At 25.4% G+C, this 21,343-nt stretch overlaps 1 protein-coding gene across 1 annotated transcript in view; it reads right to left on the reverse strand.

Moving 5' to 3' along the window:
• Positions 1–357: 357 nt before the first annotated feature.
• Positions 358–21,343, reverse strand: part of LOC100201712 (uncharacterized) — a 32,334-nt gene continuing 11,348 nt past the window's right edge. The window contains exons 4-21 of the mRNA XM_065816398.1: positions 15,356–15,559; positions 14,058–14,175; positions 13,767–13,865; positions 13,555–13,660; positions 13,026–13,069; positions 9,703–9,794; positions 7,409–7,467; positions 7,127–7,180; positions 6,077–6,297; positions 5,299–5,535; positions 3,082–3,150; positions 2,797–2,987; positions 2,507–2,654; positions 2,283–2,426; positions 2,095–2,202; positions 1,829–1,969; positions 1,250–1,342; positions 358–810 (exon numbers count right to left, since the gene is read on the reverse strand). Of these exons, the coding sequence (XP_065672470.1) occupies positions 487–810; positions 1,250–1,342; positions 1,829–1,969; positions 2,095–2,202; positions 2,283–2,426; positions 2,507–2,654; positions 2,797–2,987; positions 3,082–3,150; positions 5,299–5,535; positions 6,077–6,297; positions 7,127–7,180; positions 7,409–7,467; positions 9,703–9,794; positions 13,026–13,069; positions 13,555–13,660; positions 13,767–13,865; positions 14,058–14,175; positions 15,356–15,559 (2,452 nt within the window). The 3' untranslated portion in view covers positions 358–486. The remainder of the gene's footprint in view (positions 811–1,249; positions 1,343–1,828; positions 1,970–2,094; positions 2,203–2,282; positions 2,427–2,506; positions 2,655–2,796; positions 2,988–3,081; positions 3,151–5,298; positions 5,536–6,076; positions 6,298–7,126; positions 7,181–7,408; positions 7,468–9,702; positions 9,795–13,025; positions 13,070–13,554; positions 13,661–13,766; positions 13,866–14,057; positions 14,176–15,355; positions 15,560–21,343) is intronic.

The raw sequence follows: 21,343 nt of genomic DNA on the forward strand, positions 1-21,343 counted from the left end.
TGTTTCAGAGATAAAGACAGGGTTGTAAACACAATAAAGTAGTCTCCTTGACTGAAATGACTCTCAGCCTTAGGGAAATAAATACCATTAAAATATATCTATATATATGTATGTATAACAGTAAATGCAGATTTAGCTGTCCATGAAAGGTCACTTATGATATCATAGTAATATGGAAAACCAAGAATTGATTGCAATACAAGTTTAAAAACTATACTTATTTTTTTATCCCTACAAATTTTTTTTTTAATTCAATTTTCAAATAGTATTTATTACTTTATTTTTTTATTTATAGAAATATTTTTACATTTAAATATTAAAATTATAAAATTTTTATCATAAATAAAGAAAACATGATAATATAAACTATAATATTAGCAAACAAAAACTATTTATGTAACATAAAAAAATATCAATGTATTTGAAGTTTTAAAAATCAATAAAACTAGTGATTTCAAATGAATCCAAACAATTTTAACATAATCATTAGCAACTTTTTTTTTTAATAGATTGTAATAAAGCATTAGATCGTTTTCCAGGTGAAAATTCATGTAGCTGGATTTTAGACTCCTGGATTTCGGAGTTTATTGAATTTAATTTTTCAAAATTGGGCTCTACATAGATAGGTTTTTTCAGGATCGGCTCAATAGAACAACCAAACGATGCATCGGGCTTATAACTATCAGAGGATAAAACTTCATTTTCATTAGAAATATTAGAAGATGAAACTGTGACTTCATTCGACAAATTTGAGGACAATGGTCTTTTCGATTCAATACCAAGCAACAATGCTGCTTGTTTAAAGTTCTCCTACAATTTTTAAAAAGTATATAGATAAATACAATCAAGAAAAAACATATATATGTATCAAATAAAGCTAAAACATATACTAACAAGTAAAAAATACAAAAAGACAATTAAAGTTTTTATAAAATATAAATTTATACGCATAAAAAGAGATATTAAAAATAAAAGTATTAAATGATTATACAACCATCAAGTAGTAATACCAATAATAATTTCTAGTAATAATTACCAATAATAATTTTTGATAATAACAAATATCAATAAGTTTGAACACATACAAACATACATAGATAATTAAAAACATGCATACAAACATTAAAATGTAAAAAAACAAATATATAATACAAAATGATTTTATTTACATAATTTTTTTTTTTAATTTAGAAAATTATGTAATATTCTTGTAATATTCTTAGATATGAATAAAAAATTTCTTTGAAACCTGAATAAGAGAATTTTGTAAAGAGGGTAAGTCAACACCACAATAACAACTATTAATAACTGCATACTGAAGCATTGCACACCAATGTGCATCCTACATAAAAACACATCAAATAATCAGAAAAAAAAATCTTTTTTGGTAGATATGCTTAGTGAGATGAATGCTTTTCATCTCAGTAAGCACATTTACCAAAGAAGTTATATAAAGAATATATTACTGCTAAATTGTGTAAATATTTTATGTAAACTGTTACATAAATTATTTACAGTTATGTAAAAGAACAAAAAATAAACGTTTACTCATAAAATGGCATCACACCATATAAGATTGTAGTTCACATTTTGTAAACAAAAATTAAGTAATAACGTAGGGCATCACACTGCATAATTATGCAGTTTACTTCTTGTAAACAAAAATTCCATGAAAAGAAATATTTAAAAAAAAAGTAAAAGTTTAATGACTTGCTTAAAAAATTAAAAAATAAAATTAAAAAAATTAATTACCATTTAAATAAGGAACAAAATAAAAAATAAAGTAGACAAAAAAAGTTAAAATTAAAAAATAAAAGAAAATACTAACATAACAAAGAACAATAGGATTGCCAACAATGATAAGCAGTGACTGTGATCGAGTAATAGCTACATTAAAACGTTTAGGATTGCTAAGAAAACCAATATTATGACGAATGTCAAAATCGACTAAATCTTCTTTTGAACGAACCTACATTTTTTAATTTTCACATAATAATGAAAATATAAAAAATTAAATCAAAAAGCAAGTCAAAAAAAAAGTCAAAAAATTAAATAGATGAGCACAAAAAATTAAATAGATGAGCACAAATTTACTGTAGAAATAATGATGCACTCTCTTTCCTGTCCTTGAAACTCTTCAACTGATCCAACCTTAATATCATTAAGGTCAAACTGGTCTAATAGAACGCGAATTTTTTCCACCTAAAAATATTTATAATAAGTTTTTTTATGTTTTATTTTAATATGTAATTTTCATTATTTTAAATTGTAAAATTTAAAACCTGCTTTTTGTAGGGTGTGATAATTCCAATATCATCTTGTTGTAAACATTGTTCACCCATAATAATTTGGACATACTTAAGTACCTGCACAGCTTCAGCAGGATTAAAATAAGAAGGACTATTTCCTTCTCGAAAATCTTCTCCCTACAAAAAAAGAGACTCAATGAAATCATTCAGCAAAAAAACATGTTTTTCATTAATACTTGCTGAGAAAAAACACTGACCCTGACACCATGAAAAACAAAAGGAACTTCTTTATTTGGAAGAAAAAAAGACCCAACAAACTTATCAACTTTTCTTTCATCAGCGCATGGTATAAGCTCACGATTATAAAATATGTTGGAAGGTAGACGAAGCAATGAAGCATGGGATCTTAACATCAATCAGAACTTAATTTAATAAACTTTTTACATGAAATTTAGAAAAAAAAAATAATAATAATAATAATATAAGCATTTACAACATGAAAAATATATGAAAAATATCAAATTTTTATTTAATTTTAAATACTCACCTATAATTATTTACCAACTTTGTAATTACAAGAGGATTATACCCACCAACATCAAAAAAGTCTTTTTCATTTCTTTCATAAAGTTTTAAAAATGTCAAGCGCTCTAAGTAAGATATTCCAAGTCCATATTCATTTGCAACATCTGAACGAAGCACTGCACCTAGTTGAAAGGGATCACCTGCTAATACAATCTAAATTAGAAAATTCAAAACATTATGATAAAATAATTATGTAATGAAAAAAATTTTTTAATCATTTGATATGAAACTATATGAAGCACATTACTTGTGATTCATCACAACCAGCAGCAAAACCTACTGGAATCAAACATTCGGGTTCTGTTGCTTGTCCAGCCTAATTATATAATCAGATAAAAGTGTATTAAATGAATGAATTATAAAAATGTTTATTATAACAGTTTTAACAGAAAATCAACAAACTTATTTATAAAATAAACTTATTAAAAATAAACTTACAAAACTTATTTGTAAATAATTTATTTATAAATGTAAAATTTTATAGTTTATTTATAAATATAAAATTTATTTATAAATACAAAATATATGAAGCAAATCAGTTTAACCCTTTGTGGACTGACGGGACTTATTTGTGCATAAACTTTTGTCTTTCTCTTTAACTAGTTGTTTGTTTTTTTCTGTAAAAACATTGCATAACTTTCCACTAGGTTTTTAGTCATGTTTTAAAATTACATTTAATTGTTTGTCATCAACTATTTTTCATCTTAGATATGATGTCTAATGATGGTTTTTAAGAAAATTAGGCTTAATTATTTTATAAGAGCAAACCTATTATATTTATCTTTACATACTTTTATTTGTGTTTGGAATTTTTTTAGAGCTTATTTAATGTGTAACTAAATATTTGAAGTTCAGTTTAAGTGTTAAAAAGGTTTGCATACACTACTTTGTTATGAAAATTAAAGTGAGACCAATAAGTTCTGTCAGGCATTACGGTCTAATATTTTAAAAGCCAAACATATTTTTTGTTTAGAATAATAAAGTGTAAATTAAGTGTAATTACAATCAAATATGAGTCATAAGATTCGATACAGTGCTATAGAAGCTGCTGAAATAATTTTACAAGATCTTCCTACTGTGAAACTGAATTATTTAATCTTGATTCTCATATTGAACAAAATGTTATTATTGATCCTATTGAAATTGAACAGTGGCTAATGAAAACTATATGCAGCATTTAGATAATGAGTTGGTTGATAATGATACTGACATTAAAAATAATGAAATAGATTCTAAAATTGAATACGATATTGATGATAGGAGCTAGAAGAAGTTACAAAAAGATGTTTGCTCAAAAGAAAAGATTGAGTCAAGACCACATTTTAAATCCACCACTTGTAATTTTTTTTTTTTTTGTGTATAAATAAAAAAATTGTTTTTCAAAATATCATAACATTTAGATAAATTTAATTAAAATGTATTTAATAACAAACATTTTGTTTTTCTTTATTTAATATAAATTTTTTTTAAAAAAAGAGCTTTTACTGCCTGACAGGACATATTAGTCCCACTTCAGTTTCCATGGTAACAATGGCCCTGATATGTTGAAAAAATGTGTATTGTCTATTACTGGACCCTAATTAATATATTTCAATTGAATATTTCATTAAATACAAGAATTTTCCACCCTTCGACCTTAAAGGAATAATCAAAAACTTTTTAAAAAGATTTTGTGATGTTTACAATCAGTACAGCTTGCATTGATTACAATCAATAAAAAGTAAAATGCAGATCAAACAATATCATTAGTGGTCACACACAACAATATCATCAGTGGTCACACATGATATATCACAATATCATCAGTAATAAAAAAGATTTCAAAATTTTGCAGTAAATTTGCAAAATAAAGATAAAAAAGATAGTTCAATTGAAATTCTGTAGAAATAGTATTTATTTTAATATTTATTTTATAGGTGCCAAAATTTATTATGATTAATCTGCAGCAATTAGATCAGGTAAAAGCTCTTTAGGAAAAACTTTTACCAAATTTTTCATTAAACATTTTATTCAAAGAGTTTATAAAAACTTGTTTTAATAATAATATTTCAATTAGACATAATAATATAAACTGGCATAAATTGCATGAAAAAATTAGGCGAAAATAAGATTAGACATCTTAATTGGGCTGTTTTTGTTTTCTGAGCTTTTTTTTTGGATATTATCTTCTTATTACTCTCTTATATAGTTGGACAAGTGATATTTTATTATTTAATTTATATTTTTATATCCATGACCTGGCCATTAATATATGTATTTATATCCATGACCTGGTCATGAACTTAAACTGGTCCTATTGGGGCAGGTGAGACTCCTTAGCTGTGGCAAAGGCAATCCTGATAACTTACAGAGAGAATATTAAAATAGACATTAAATTAAATAATCTAAAAAAATTTAATTTCTTTTTTAATATTTTTAAATACTTTACTCTAGACATTAATAAAATAATTTAAAATAAAACTACCTCATCCACAAAAATATGGGTAAAATGGCCAGACTTTAAATTAAATGAATACAAGAAGCCAGCCATGTTGCATGTTGTTACTATGATTCTAAGACGAATTGCATAACTTATGTTATCAGAATCATTAACATAATATTGCACAATACATTCAGGAAGATTTAGCATACTACGTTGAAAGGCACATAACCGAACCATATCACTTTTATTTAAAACACCACTCTTATGAAGTCTTTCAACCTAATTTTGCATAAAAAAATATACAACTAATCTAAATATTTTAGAAACAAACTCTATATCATGCACTAAAAGTGCATGATATAGAGTTTATTTCTAAATGCATGATATAGAGTTGATTCCTAAAATGCTCCTGCAGTATTGTGCAGTGTATCATATTCAAAAAAATATTTTTAAAAGATTATTTAGATTTTTTCTTAGTTCTTGATTTAGATTTTGATTAGTTTTAAAGGTAAAATAGATGCAAACAATGAGCAGCAATCATGTCATTTTTTATTAGTAAAGGCAAAATATTCATCCTATACACATGTATATGTATGCACCCTAACATGTATGTTTAAAGAAAAAGAGCACATAGGTTTAGTATAAATAAAAAATCTTCAGTAATTTCTTAACATAAAGCAATTCTTTATACTTATTGCAAAAGCCTAAGTGTAAGTAATTATTTTAGGTAAATCAACCATCTACAAACATTTGCAAATTATTTTTAAATATTTTGGAAACCACTTGCAAAACATTTACAAATCAAAAATAAAGAACTTACAATTAGATCTGCAGCAGAGTTGGAAGGTGCACAAACAAGAATTCTGCTGTGTTTGATTTTTGTAAAGATCTGTAGAACTGATTCTACAACTGTCACTGATTTTCCAGTTCCTGGAGGACCAAACAAAATGTATGGCAATGGTCGTCCACAACCTGCAACGATTCTTTGAACAGCATCTATTTGTCGCTTATTCAATGTTTTGTTAAAAGGTTTAAAAGCAGCTAGTCAAAAAAAAAAATTTTATAGAATTTTAAATTAAAAATTTAAAAACTTTAAATTATATAGTTATAAGTTATACACGGTAGTACTGTGCTCAACTTGTTTATCCGCGCAGCGGCCTTGTTTGTCAAGGTTCGTGTTTTGGAATTATAGAGTTGAGAGAGGGTTATAACCACAAGTAGCCTCCTCATCTGTAGTGACCTTATGGACCTTGGTGAGGTAAAGTAACAAAAAAAAAATATATATTATAGAGTTAATGGGAATTTTGGAAATCAATATTCCCTGAGTCTTCTCTGAATTTCTCCTGTTTTCAAGTATTTATTCCCTAATTTTCTCATATTTTCAAGGATTTATTCCCTGAGTTTAGTTAATAATAATTATATCATTTTCCCGGATAATGTTGAAGCATAAAATACTTTTGTAAACAGAGTTAAGATCCAATTAATAATTTAAAAGTCTTTTCACTCAAATTTAGGTCAAGACCTAAGTTAAGCATAGTCATAAATCAACTAAATCATAAATATTGCATGTTAACAAATGCCAAAAAGCAATTTGCTACATGTGAGTTATATAAAACGTGAGAGTGCTGTAAGGCAATTTGATATGTGGGAGTGAAAGTGCTGTAAGTTATACAAAAGTTCAATAGTGAAACTTTAAGAAATTTTTAGAAACCATTTCTTAAAAACTAATTTTCAAAAAGTACGAAAATTTCAATATATTTTATTTACATAATAAATCAACCTAAAAATATTAATATATTAAACTTAGTTTTTAGTATATGTATTTACATTTATCCCATAATAAGCTAATATTAAATCATGAAAAACTTACTTTTTGAAAAATCAACTAATGGATATTTCTTCTCAACATTAACAGGAAATAGAACTGTTCAATAAAAAAAATTGAGTTTTAATTAAGAATAATAATGCAGGGTGTATAAGTAACACCACATGTATGAGAGTAATACCATAATGTATGAAATGTAACACCACAGAGAGTGTTATAAGTTGTATAAAAGTATTTTAATAGTGTTGATACATGTTTAAGAACTTTTACCGAAAATACTTAAAAAAATGAAAAAAAACTTTAAAAAGCTAAAACTATATAAAAAACCTTCTTCTCCAAGATTAATTCCAAATTCAATGGCTTGATGAAATCTTCTTGATGGTGTTCTAAAAATTAAATACATGATGTATTAAAAAAACATAAACTCAACAATCATTCTCAACAACTGTGAATTTGACAAAGTCAAATAAGTTTTTAACTATTTATGAGTTTGTGATGGAAATGAATTTTTGAGTGTTTTGGCTCCTTTTCTAATGGTTGCTTTGAAACTTTTGTCAAAATAAGCACCAAGGTGGTTGACTTTTTCCTTTTTTTTCTTTTCAACATCTTCACTTCCAACAAGGCTGCAAGTAAGCACTATTAGAGTTGGAAGTTACTGGAAGAGAAAAGATGAAGTTTATAGAGCAAGATAAAATTGACAGAAGACTTTTTTTTAAAGATTGCAAAAGATTATTATAAATATATATATATATGTGTATATATATATATATATATATATATATATATATATATATATATATATATATATATATATATATATATATATATATATATATACATATATATATACATATATATATATATATATATATATATATATGTATTTACATATATATATATACATATATATATATATATATATACATATATATATATATACATATATACATATATGTATATATATATATATATATTAACTTATCAATACATATATGTATATACATATATGTATATACATATATATTAACTTATCAATTATATTAATATACTTAATATACTCAAAAACTCGCAAAAGTTAGCCATACAAACATTTCTATTATATCTTATATGTTGTTAACACATAATATAAGCTTCTCACTATAAATTATTATATATATTATTATATATATAAATATATTTTGTTTCTTGAAAAAAGTTTTATAATTAATAGTCTTCATAAAGACTATCGCAAACATTAAACTAGTGATTGCAAAAATTAAAATTAAAATTAAATTAAAGATAATATAATAATTAAAATTAAAAAATTACTTTACTTCTGTTCAAAGTATTTTTTTCTAAAAAAATAATTTAAGCAAATCAAATTTTTTTTGTTTCACTTTTTATTGCAAAACAATTTGAATGAAAAAATTAAATGAAAACATCAACTTAAAAACCATTTTAATTGTTCATAGTATGCTAGATCAAGAAACAATAATTTATAAAAAACATGGTATGCTTTTTTGCTTCGATCTTACTCGTTTGTAATCTATAGATTATAGACTCGTATGGTCTATAGGCATATTTTTGCGCAAATATGAAGTTTTATGACAATAATGTTTTAATTTAAGAACAAATTTATTTATTTACTTTGTTTTATTTTATACGCGTTTGTTATTAAGGTTATTAACTGTATAAAACAGCACGAAACAGTGTCACAAAGTGGATTTACATTAACACTTTATAGTTTTAAAACAACTTTGCAGTTTGTTTTATTGTTGTTTTATAGCTTTTTACAAGAACAAATTTAAATATTCTTTAAAAAGAACACGTGTTTTATCATCAACATGACCGCATTAAAATATTGTAATACTTGCGTTTTTACTCTTACTTTTTTACCTTTACTTTTTAAGTATTATGTTAAGTAAAAACAATTACTAAAAAAAATAACTTAATAGTATTAAATACGTTACTTGCTCATTATATTAAACTTTAAATTATAGCTTAAATTAAATTAAATATTATATATATGTAACAGCAACTTACGCTATTTTAAACTTAGCCAAACAAAAAAATTATAAGGTAATATCTAAATATGAGAGATAATATGTTAAAAAAATAATATTTATGTACAAAAGATACAATTTTATACTAATTCAACTTCCCCCCCCCCCCCCCATTAACGCAAAGCGGTGCAAGGTATCGGGGGAGGAGGGGGTTGGGGGGTGAGAAAAAAAATTTAAACTGTTTTTAAATCATTTTTTATATAATATCAAGTTGATTAAAAAAAAGTTTTACTTAAATATACAGCCTTCTAGTTGGCTTGAATCAAAGAGAAATAGAAAATTAGCGCAAAAACATTTATTTCGTAGTATTTACAAACTTCAAATATTTTAATTGTTTAAAATTTGGATTCAATAAATCTGGCACAGGATCTAAATTAGTAAGCAATTTTTTCGCAATTAGATTTTTTTGCATTAATTCGAGCTCTCGATATATGTGTGTGTGTGTGTGTGTGTGTGTGTGTGTGTGTGTGTGTGTGTGTGTGTGTGTGTGTGTGTGTGTGTGTGTGTGTGTATATATATATATAATTAACATTAATTTGCTATTAAAAGTTTATGGAAAGTTTATGGAGAGATTCTTACCTATTAAAATAAAATTCAACATCCAAGTCATCATTGCAATACATATTGTGAAACTCTTCACTAAACTTTAACAACACATCTTCTGCACGCACCTGTATTATGAAAAGAATAAATTTATACTCTGCACAGAATTATTTAGTGGATTATTTCATGTTGTACACTTTGTAACTTATATCAAATTTGGAAAAAATGCTGAAATACATATTGTACATATAACTTATAATATATGATAACTTATTTTGCTGGGATACTTTTCAGTTTAATTGTTAATAAACTAAAGACCAATATATTATATATATATATATATATATATATATATATATATATATATATATATATATATATATATATATATATATATATATATATATATATATATATATACTTATATATATATATATATTTATATATATATATATATATATATATATATATATATATATATATATATATATATATATATATATATATATATATATATATAAGTTATTTTGCTGGGATACTTTTCAGTTTAATTGTTAATAAACTAAAGACCAATATATTATATATATATATATATATATATATTTATATATATATATATATATATATATATATATATATATATATTTATATATATATATATATACCTATATATATATATATATATTTATATATATATATATATATATATATATATATATATATATATATATATATATATATATATATATATATATATATATAAAGAAACTAAAATTGGGCAATGTTAATTATACGTTATTATCAAATGCATATACATATACATACCCACACAAATATGCATATACATACATATAAACATACATACAAGCATACACATGTATTTTTATACATGTATACACGTATATACACACACACAAATATACAAAACATGTACATATACACATACACATATATACTTACACATGTACACATACATGCATACACACAATGACCGCAAAAGGTGACCAACAGAGCCATCCAGTTTGTAGACCTGGTAGATGTGATAATGGAAACAGATGACGTCATTAGGTGAGAAACAGCAATGAATGCAAAGATTTTATTGCTCCTAGCAATAAAATTTTACTGCTCAGGAGGGGGGGAAACCAATAAGTTAATAAACTCATGTCTAATGACACCCTGAACTTTAGGTGTAATGGAAAACCCAAGTTAATTTGCCTAATGACAGCATAAACTTTAGGTGTAATTGAAAAAAGTTGATAAAAAGATTTAATTTTGCTATAAAAAAAAGTTTATTATTTTCAATATTATGGCGGTAATAATATAAAGTAAAATGACATTTTTAAATTCAATTCAATTTTAAATGAAAAGGGAACTTCTGTTCACTAAATCTCGTATCATATCTAAGAAGTTGGGCTCTTGAGACTTTTGGAAAGTCTTCAACAACGTCATTAACAAAAGTAAGTCTAACATTACATTTCTAATTTATGGGATTGTTCTTATTACCTCTCCCAAGGCACAACTATTTGCTATTCTTTGCAATTCTTGAATCTTATGGCTATAATATTCCTAGCATTTCAGTTTAAATGGTTAACCCATTGTTAGACATTCAAATCACTCCAGTTTTTGTTGCTAAAGTTATACTTTAATTAAACTCTTCTACCACTAAGGATCCAGACAACATTCTTGTCATAGTCTTACAAAACATTTTTTAGAACTCTGCGAACACTGAACACTGCGGTTTTCTCTAAACTATTTAATAAGTGCTTGACTGAATCTTATTTTTTGTCTGCTAATTTATGTTCCAATTTAATATAGTTTTCGATCTTCTCAAACTACAGCTGACTTGCTAACTGTGACTGGAACAATTGCCTCCATTTTATGCCTAATAAAATGGAGGCAACTGGAGGGGCAAGACAAAAGCTATGACTTTTGACATATCTAAAGCTTTCAATCAGGTTTGACATGCTGGTTTTCTCCATAAGCTTGTTTCATATGGTTTATTTGGGAAAGTTTTTGAGATTATCAAATCATTTTTAACCGCTTTATCAATTTCATCCTAGAAAGCCAATACTCTTCTTCATTTCCAGTAACTTCTGGGGCACCTCAAGGTTCTATTTTTGGTCCTATATTGTTTCTTAACTACATTAATGATATCCCCCACAACCTTACATCTAAAGTGGCTCTATTTGCTGATGACTCAACTTTATATCTTGGTCAGACAAAAAGTTTTTTCAATTGCTTAGAACAGGCAGCCAATCTTGAATTTAATCTCATTTCTGTAACAAATTGGGGCATGCAGTTGCTTGTGAATTTTAACTCAAACAAAGTTCAGTTCTTTACTGCAAAAAATTATTGGAACACTGTTGATTCCTATATTAATGAATGACAACCCTCTCACTGAGTCTTCTTCTTTACATCACCTTGGATTATTGTTCATTACTAACCTCTCATGGAAACCATATATACAATCGATTGCTATGTTAGCATTTACTAAGCTACTTTTTATCGTTTTTCTTTTTATTGTGCTCACCACTATCTTTCTCTTGATTCCATTATCTTTCTCTACAAATCTTATATTTGTCATTGTATAGAATAATGTTGTTATATTGGGCTGGTTCTTCTAATGATGTTCTTTCTCTTTTAGACACCGCCCAAAAATGCATTTTAAATGTAGTTGGACCTGCTTTATATGCCAAGCTTGAGCCTCTCTCTCATTGTTGTAAAGATTGCATCACTTTCTCTTTTCTACAAATACTATCATGGCCACTGCTCAAAGAAGCTATGATCTTTAGTTCCATCAACAAAAACTCATTCTCGCATCTTTTAATCCTGTATCTGCCCCTGCATGCTCTTACAACTTTTATTCACCTTGTTTTTTCCTGCACTTCTACCCTTTGGAACACTCTCCCATCTTCATTTCTGACTTTTTTTTTTTTAATTCACCTCCCCAAGGCCGAGAAGGCCACTACAGACATGGAGGTTACTTAAAGGTGGTTTTTTAAACCTCTCTCAACTCTATAACTCTAAAACACGAACCTTGACAAACAAGGCTGCTGTGCAGAGAAACAAGTTGAGGGTTAGGGTTAGACTTATACAACCTTCAACTTTCACAAGTCTTCTGTCAACCGTTTTTTTGCTCTTCAAGTCTATTCTTTGTTTTCTAGTAACTCCCAACTTATTAGTGGTTGCTTGCAGCCATGTTAGGATTGTTGGGACTGAGATTGTTGGGATTGAATTACAATTTAAAAAACTCTGTAGTTAAATCACAAACAAAAAATGTTTTTTGTTTTACATTGTTGTCATTTATTTTTGTTGTCACTAAAAATAATTTACTAATAAAACTTTTTTTAATAACTTACTTGGTGTATATATCCTTCATAACTAGGAGATTGCTGACCTTTTGCTAAACAAAATAAGGTAAAAAATGATATTGTTTTTAATTATAAGAAAAAATATATGAAAAATTTAACATCTCAACTAAAAAAACTGAAACTATTTTAACTTAAAAAAAATAAATGTAGAAAATAAAAAACAAGATTCAATATCAAGCCTTTTCGCTTAGTTATTCTAAATGATGGAACAAATAATATTTTTAATAAATAAAAAATAAAATGTTAAAATATTTTGATTATCAAAGAATATCTGTGCAGTATTAAACCTACATCAGTATTTAAGTCAAACTTAAAGGTTAGTTTATTGTCATTAGGTAAGCAAAACAATAAAACATGACACAATTTTAAATCTACCATAAAAAAGCTATTTTTAGATTTTCTTTATTATTTAAATTATTTGAAGTAAGAAAAATATCTATGATATTCATAAGACATGAAAAATCAGAAATTTCTGATAATCAGAGATAAATCTCAGATATATTTTTAAATAACTTACAATGAAAAAAAACAATAACTCTATCCCCAAGTAAAAGTGAAGGTCGACCTTCCGCTAGTCCAGGAACATTTAATGATAAATACTCTCCAGCAGGACGCAAAATTACCTAAAATTGCAAAGAAATAATAAAAAGAAATGTATTAATAATAAATTTTGAAAATATTTAAATTTTTTTATGATAAGTAATTATTTAAAATGATGAAGTTACCAACCATCTCCAAGTCAAACTCTTTCATTTCTTCATCTTTATGAATTTCTTCTATATAAAGAAGGCTTGAGAATTTTTTTCTATAATTGCTGATGTGCAGTGGCTTGAAAAGATACAAAGAAATGATAATAAAAATAAGAAAAAAACACATAAAAGTCATACATAAACACCATAGAACAAGAACAACAAGTAAATGCAATAATTTCTTTAAAAAAAATTTGCCTTTTAAATATAAATAAGCTAAGTATAATTATAATAAGTATAATAAATTAAATACAATTATAAAAATTTCAACCTGTGATATCTCAGGTATAAGTTTTTCTAGGTCTCCACTTGAATTTAAAACACAATCTTTTAAATATGAAGGAATAGGATATTGCGCAAGCTTGTTGGGTAGAAATATTTTTGTTTTTCTAAAAAAATATACACAAACAAATAAGAATAAGAATAAGAAAAATATATCAAATTTAAATTAACAACGTTTATAAATATACAAATCTATAATCAAAATGCTAAAATATAATAGTATAATAAGTGCATGTAAATGTAAACATATAAAACTTAGTAAAAACAAAATGTCATAAATTTAATTTATTAAAAGTTATTGCAAAAGTTATTTTTAATTAAAATTTCACAAAAAATTTTTTAAATATTTAAATATTTTTAAATATTTACAAATACTTATAGTTACTCTATGAGTATTTTTTTCACAAAGTGTTAAAAAAAAATTTTTTAATTACAGTTAATATTAAGATATAATTGTATAGTTATAAAATATAAGATTAAAATGATGCACACGAAAAGGAATCTTTTAAAGCTTTTTTGAAGCTGAAATAAAAGTTGGATATTGAACTGCATGAAAGCTGGATATTATGATGGATATTATGAAGGTGAATCCTTGGAAAGGTGATCCCTTGGAATAGCGAAACCTTGGGGTACTCAATAATAAATGGGCTGTTACACTGAAAATATTCCACCAAATCAAGAAACTTATGTTTTGTACACAATTTCTTTCATACAATTTCATATAATTTCTAACAAAAACCAAATTGTGCACTATTATTAAAAAAAGCAGCTCTTAAAGCCATATAAAGCCACTTTAAGCCATTTCTAATTATAAATCAATAAAGTAATTAGTCTTTTTTAAAGGATTATATTAAACGAGATGGTAAGAAAAAAAAATCTTACACGTTTCCTAAAAGAGTTCTATAAAAAAAACTTTTTCAGGGATGCTTTAAGGCCCTTAAACATTTAATGGATCTCTAATAAAAAGAAGTTTTTCAAAAATATATCAATTACATGCAAATTTAAAATAAATAAAAAAAAGGATTTTCACAAGTATTTTTAATGATATTTTAAAAAGCAATTTTAAAAATTTGGATGCTTTTAATAAGGGGTTGTCCATAAATTACATCACACTTTAGGAGGGGGGGGGGGGGAGTTAGTGTTTTGTGACATAATTTGTGGACAACCCCTGAAGTGATTTTTTTTCTAACATTTTTTTATAATTTTAAATAAGACCCAAGTATACTTAAATTTCTAATCATCTAGATTTAGACTTATTAAATTTATGAATGCAAATAATAAATTTACCTTAAAGGCTTCTGTCCTGGTACAAGCGTTGATTTACTACTCCGTGTGTTGATTTTTTTTCCAAAAAATGTTGGTTGATTTACAAAAGGTGTTTTACACTTCAAACCTTCTTCTAACTGATCAACAACATTTGCTCCAATTGTGTGTGAAACATCAAAACCAACAAAATGGAAAACAAGAAAAATTTCCACTTTTCCCAAGTTTCTATATATGTAATAAAAACAATTTTTGTAAAAATTGTTCATGGCTTTACTCCAATACTTTATACATCTCAAATCATAATTATATATGTTAATATACAGAAGCCATGGCAGAAACAAATGAGAGCTTAGAAAAGCCTATAAAACAGGTATAGTAAGGTCATATTTAAGATGTTTTAACTTATTAGAGAAACATGGAAATTGTTTGAAAAGATTATAATAAATTTTGAAAATATAAGCTTATATAGTTTGTCAAAATTGTTCATAATATAAGCTTATATAGTTTGTCAAAATTGTTCATAATATAAGCTTATATAGTTTGTCAAAATTGTTCATAATATAAGCTTATATAGTTTGTCAAAATTGTTCACAAGATGCTATTTTCTATTTTATATTAATAATATTAACATATAAAGAGGAAAACAATATATTTATTACAATAACTTTTTTTTTTAATTTTTAACAAATTTTTAAAATAAAACATATATATATTATGGGATATAAAAAATCATCCCATGTGGAAATCATCAGCCATAAAATAAAATTTAATAATCGAAAAAAAAAAACGTTTAAAAAAATTACATATACAATGGAACAAGTACTGACATCTTTATAGCAATGTTAGATCTAATGAAAGAAAAAATATATAATGGTTCTCAAATCACCAGTACCATAGTGTCAGAGGAGAACAACAGAAATTTGATTTTGTTTCTGCACATAAAGACCATTTTTCCCCATTTTTTAAGTAATTTAGTGTCTTTATAAAAAAAATTCATTTACAAAAAGATGACAAATTTGAAACGAAGGGTGAAAGGCCTGCAATGCCTAATAAAATAGGTTACACTTAAGCCAACATATACTTTATTTTTGTATTCAGGTTTATTAGAACATACTGTTGCTTGGTATATAATGTTATTAAATAGACATTTGTTGCTCAATGGGCAGACAGATATATTAACACAATTGCAGTTTTTTTCTCTCATCATAATATTATGATTGTATAAAATATTTCTACTGTGAGAACCAATTATGGATTTATTATATGGCATACAAGAACAACTGATCTTAATTGAAAACTTGTTACATTGTATTCCTAACTTTTTTAAACCATTTTTTTTTTTGAATTTGTATTTTATGGCTAATGATTGCCTACATGGCATGAAACTTCAAGTCCCATAAATTGTTCTTCATTATATATATATATATATATATATATATATATATATATATATATATATATATATATATATATATATATATATATATATATATATAAACAATTTTAAAATGTATTCTACAAAATAGAGTGCTCAATGTTCTAAAAAGAACAGAGCAATTATAAAGTAGTAGAAAATCACTTAATAAAATTTTTTTTTCATTCAACACCGTATTTCATTAATAAAGACTCATCAGAAATGCAATAAACTTGAGGAATTAGAGTTTTTGGAGCACTTAGGAACAGTAACAGAAAAAGGATGAGACATAATTGAATGACGAGTAACACGAGAATGAATATTAGTAGATGGTACAAGAGACGCTAGCTCTTTAGAGTAGTGCTCATTATAGTATTTGTAGAAAAGAGAAAGAGAAGCAACATTACGACGATGTGATAATGGTTGGAGGTTGGCTGCAAGAGCAGGTCCAACTATGTTTATACTGCATTTTTGCACCTTGTCTAAAAGAGAAAAGGCACCATTAGAAGATCCACCCCAGATATGGCAACAGTATTCCATACAAGGCCGGATTTGAGATTTATAGAGATAGAGAATAGAATCCAGAGTAAGAAAGTATCAAGCTCGATAAAGAGATGCAACCTTAGCAGTTGCTAATTTTGCAACGGATTTGATATATGGTTTCCAAGAAAGATCGAAAGTAAGAGTTAATCATATATATATATATATATATATATATATATATATATATATATATATATATATATATATATATATATATATATATATATATATATATATATATATATACATACATATACATATATATACATACAATTTTTTTTAAATGATATATGAGCAGTATTTATATATATATATATATATATATATATATATATATATATATATATATATATATATATATATATATATATATATATATATATATATATATATATATATACATACATATACATATATATACATACAATTTTTTTTAAATGATATATGAGCAGTATTTGCAGGCAGTAGCATTATGATTTTCTGAGGCCTAGAATTTTCTTGAACCATATGGAACTTGCTAGAATTTTCTGGACTGAACTTTGTAGAGTTTTCTACAAGTTTATCCTAATCAGCAAGATTTAGACTATATAAGCTGCCTGATTGAGCATTGTTAATAGTGATATATGAATCTGTGTTTGTCAGACACAAGCCAAATAATATTTATGTACTTATATATATAATATATATCTATATAATATATTTAATATATATATATAAAATATTATATATATAATATATATCTATATAATAATATAATTAACAGTACTTATATTTATTACTATTGCCATTATTGCATGGACTCATAAAATTGTAAAAGATTCTTGTACAAAATTGTACAAGAACCTTGTACAATTTTATGAGTTAGGAAAAAGAGAACTGTTCCTCTAGAAGAATTATCACTCGATGATAATAGTAGGATACAACTCTAAATCCATATTGTTGGTCACTTTTTGTTCCAGGGAGAATCCGTCTAAGGGAGACAAGAATGCATAAAGCAAATTAAGAAAGACATAATAAGTTTGTGGCAAAAGAAATTAAATTTTTCACATCTTAAATTCAAGTCATACAGGCAAAAAAACTAAATCAAATGCTGAAGATGTACAATAAATGTGTAAAACAAAGTAAATACAATTATAAAATACAAGTGTTATGATGTAACAATAAACTGTTTAATGCTTCATATTAACTCTCCAGTTTAAAAAATTAGAATTAAAAAATAACAATAAAATTACTTGAATTTTTATCCATAAGCATTTATGATAAATTCGAATTTTTGATTTGTGGGTGACCTTTTTCAACAAGAAAATTGAATTAATTTTTTTTTTTAATTTCTTTTGCACCAATGTTTATCAATTTATGACCCAGGAACATGGGGTCACAAAAAAAACCCTAATATATTTTTATATTGTTAAAAGTTAAATTGTGTTGATAACATATTTTGAATTAAATTTTAAATTACCACATTTTAATAAAATTCAATTTTAAACCAATTTTAAAATCATTTGAAAAACATAATTATAACAGAAATGAACTAATAATTATAACAAATGAAATTTAAATTTGGTATTTGTAAGATATTATATTTATTTATTTCTTTATTATATTTATTTATTATTTATTTCTTAAAACAATTACATAACATATAATTTTATGTTTCCATTTTTTTATATTATATTGTTAATCTGCTAATTTCTTAACTTTCGATTACTGACTTTTTTATTGAACAAATTTTATTTAACTAATTTTAATAGCGAAATTTAAACAAATTATAGAAACTAACTTTTTTACTTGTGAATTTATTAATTAACAATAATATAACCATGAAAATAACATACGTTCATTAATAAAACTTATGTCATAAGAACAATGAAATATAAATGAAAATGGAAAAAAACTTTTATTCAAAAACAACTTCAAAACTTAATAAACCATTTCTTTATAAGTTTGTTTTATATTTAAAGAATGTTTAATTACAACTATTTGTTAAGTAACCAACAGGCCTTGCCCATGGTTATTTGCTTACAGGCCTCATTGATTGGTGGATCCAGCAATGGTTTTAGAAAGAGTTAATCATGGATATTTAAATTAGTAAACAAAAATCGTTGAATGTAAAGTAAATGTAAAAAGAAATTCTAAATTAAATAAAATTATACATAATGGAAAGTTTAAACTTGAAGCACTTTTTTTTCTTATCACTCAGTTAGGAAATTATCGAGTAAAAAAAAGTTATTTAAACATCTGTATTTTTTTATCAAAAAATATGACAATTTTAATCAAAAAATGGTTTTACAACTGCAGTTAAAATGTTTATTAACATATTTTGAATATTTAGTTTGTCTTTATATTGTTAACAATATAAAAGGCAAACTAAATATTCAAAAAAATAACAGTTATGATGTAACATAAACCACTTAAGGAGTTACCATGTATGCAAAATGTGTCGGGCATAATAGGCGTTGTAGCTAAGCTACTCACACACACCAATGTGGGGGCCCTGCAAATGTAGGGGACCCGTATGAAAATTTAGGAGGTCCTTTCAGGTTTTTTTTTTAATTAAATTTCTAAGATACGTATATAAAAACATATATAAATGCAAACATATGTATATATACACATATATAAATGTATATGTATATTTGTATATATATATATATATATATATATATATATATATATATATATATATATATATATATATATATATATATATATATATATATATATATATATATATATATATATATTGGTGATAATACATATATTGGTGAAAATACAACTTTACAAGATTTGTAAAGTTGTATTACTCTGCTCTTTGTTGCATTCTGACAGCTCATAGGGCAACCATATTCCTTCCTTCTGAATCTTCCCAACTGCTTTCGATCGAAGAGAAACAGCTTATTGCATCATGCCAAGAGATTGAAGAAGAACACTATGATAAGACATAGAATATTAAAACTAAAATTTGTTACATAAAAATAACTTTATTTAAAAAAAATAGAAAAACAACAAAATATGTGGAAATTAACTTCTTGACCTATTATATGTTTTAGGTCTTCAAGTTAATTTACTCTTGATTCCACTAGTTGTGTTCTACCTTATATAGCCAACAAACAGGTTGATCCATTGCTTGACATTAGTATCACTTCAGCTTCTGTATCTAAAGTAATTTCCTGCTTAGACTACTCTACAGGTTGTGGTCCTGACAACATACCTGTTATAGTCTTGCAGAAGTGTTCTCCGGAGCTGTTGTGTATACTTTCAAAACTATTTAAGTGTTAATCAAAGTCTTGTTTTCCAGCATGCTGGAAAACGGCATCTGTTATCACTATTTTAAAAAATTCTGGAGAACGATCTGACTCATTTAACTACCTTCCCATTAGTCTTCTTCCTATTATAAGCAAGGTTTTTGAATCTTTAAGTAACAAATACTTAATCTCTCATCTTGAACCTAATAACTTACTTTCTGATCATCAATATGGATTTCGATCTTCTCTTTCTACGGCTGATTTGCTAACAGTAATAACCAATAGGTTTTATTATGCATTAGATAGAGGTGGAGAGGTTAAGGCTATCGCTCTTGATATTTCTAAAGTTTTCGACAAAGTTTGGCATGCTGGTTTTCTACATAAGCTCTCTTGTAACGGTGTATCAGGTAACATCTTTAAGATTTTGGATTCTTTCTTACCAATTGTAGTATAAAAGTTGTCCTTGAAGGACAGCACTCTTCTTCATATCCTGTAACTTCAGGGGTTCCTCAAAGTTCTATCCTTCACCCTATACTCTTTTTAATTTACATTAACAATCTTCCTGATATTCTCACATCTAAGGTGGCATTGTTCACTGATGATACTACCATATATTCTTTTCTTAATAGAAAGCCAATACTCTCTGATTGCTTGGAGGAGGCATTTTAGCTTGAAAAAGATCTCACTTCTGCTACAACAAGGGGCTCACAGTGGCTGATGAACTTTAATTCAGATAAAACTCAATTCAGCAAATCGTTATCGCAATAATTTAGATCTTCCTATATTTACTAATGATAATGTACTTGA

Source organism: Hydra vulgaris, chromosome 13 (assembly GCF_038396675.1).
Source record: "Hydra vulgaris chromosome 13, alternate assembly HydraT2T_AEP".
Classification (NCBI taxonomy): Eukaryota; Metazoa; Cnidaria; class Hydrozoa; order Anthoathecata; family Hydridae; genus Hydra; species Hydra vulgaris.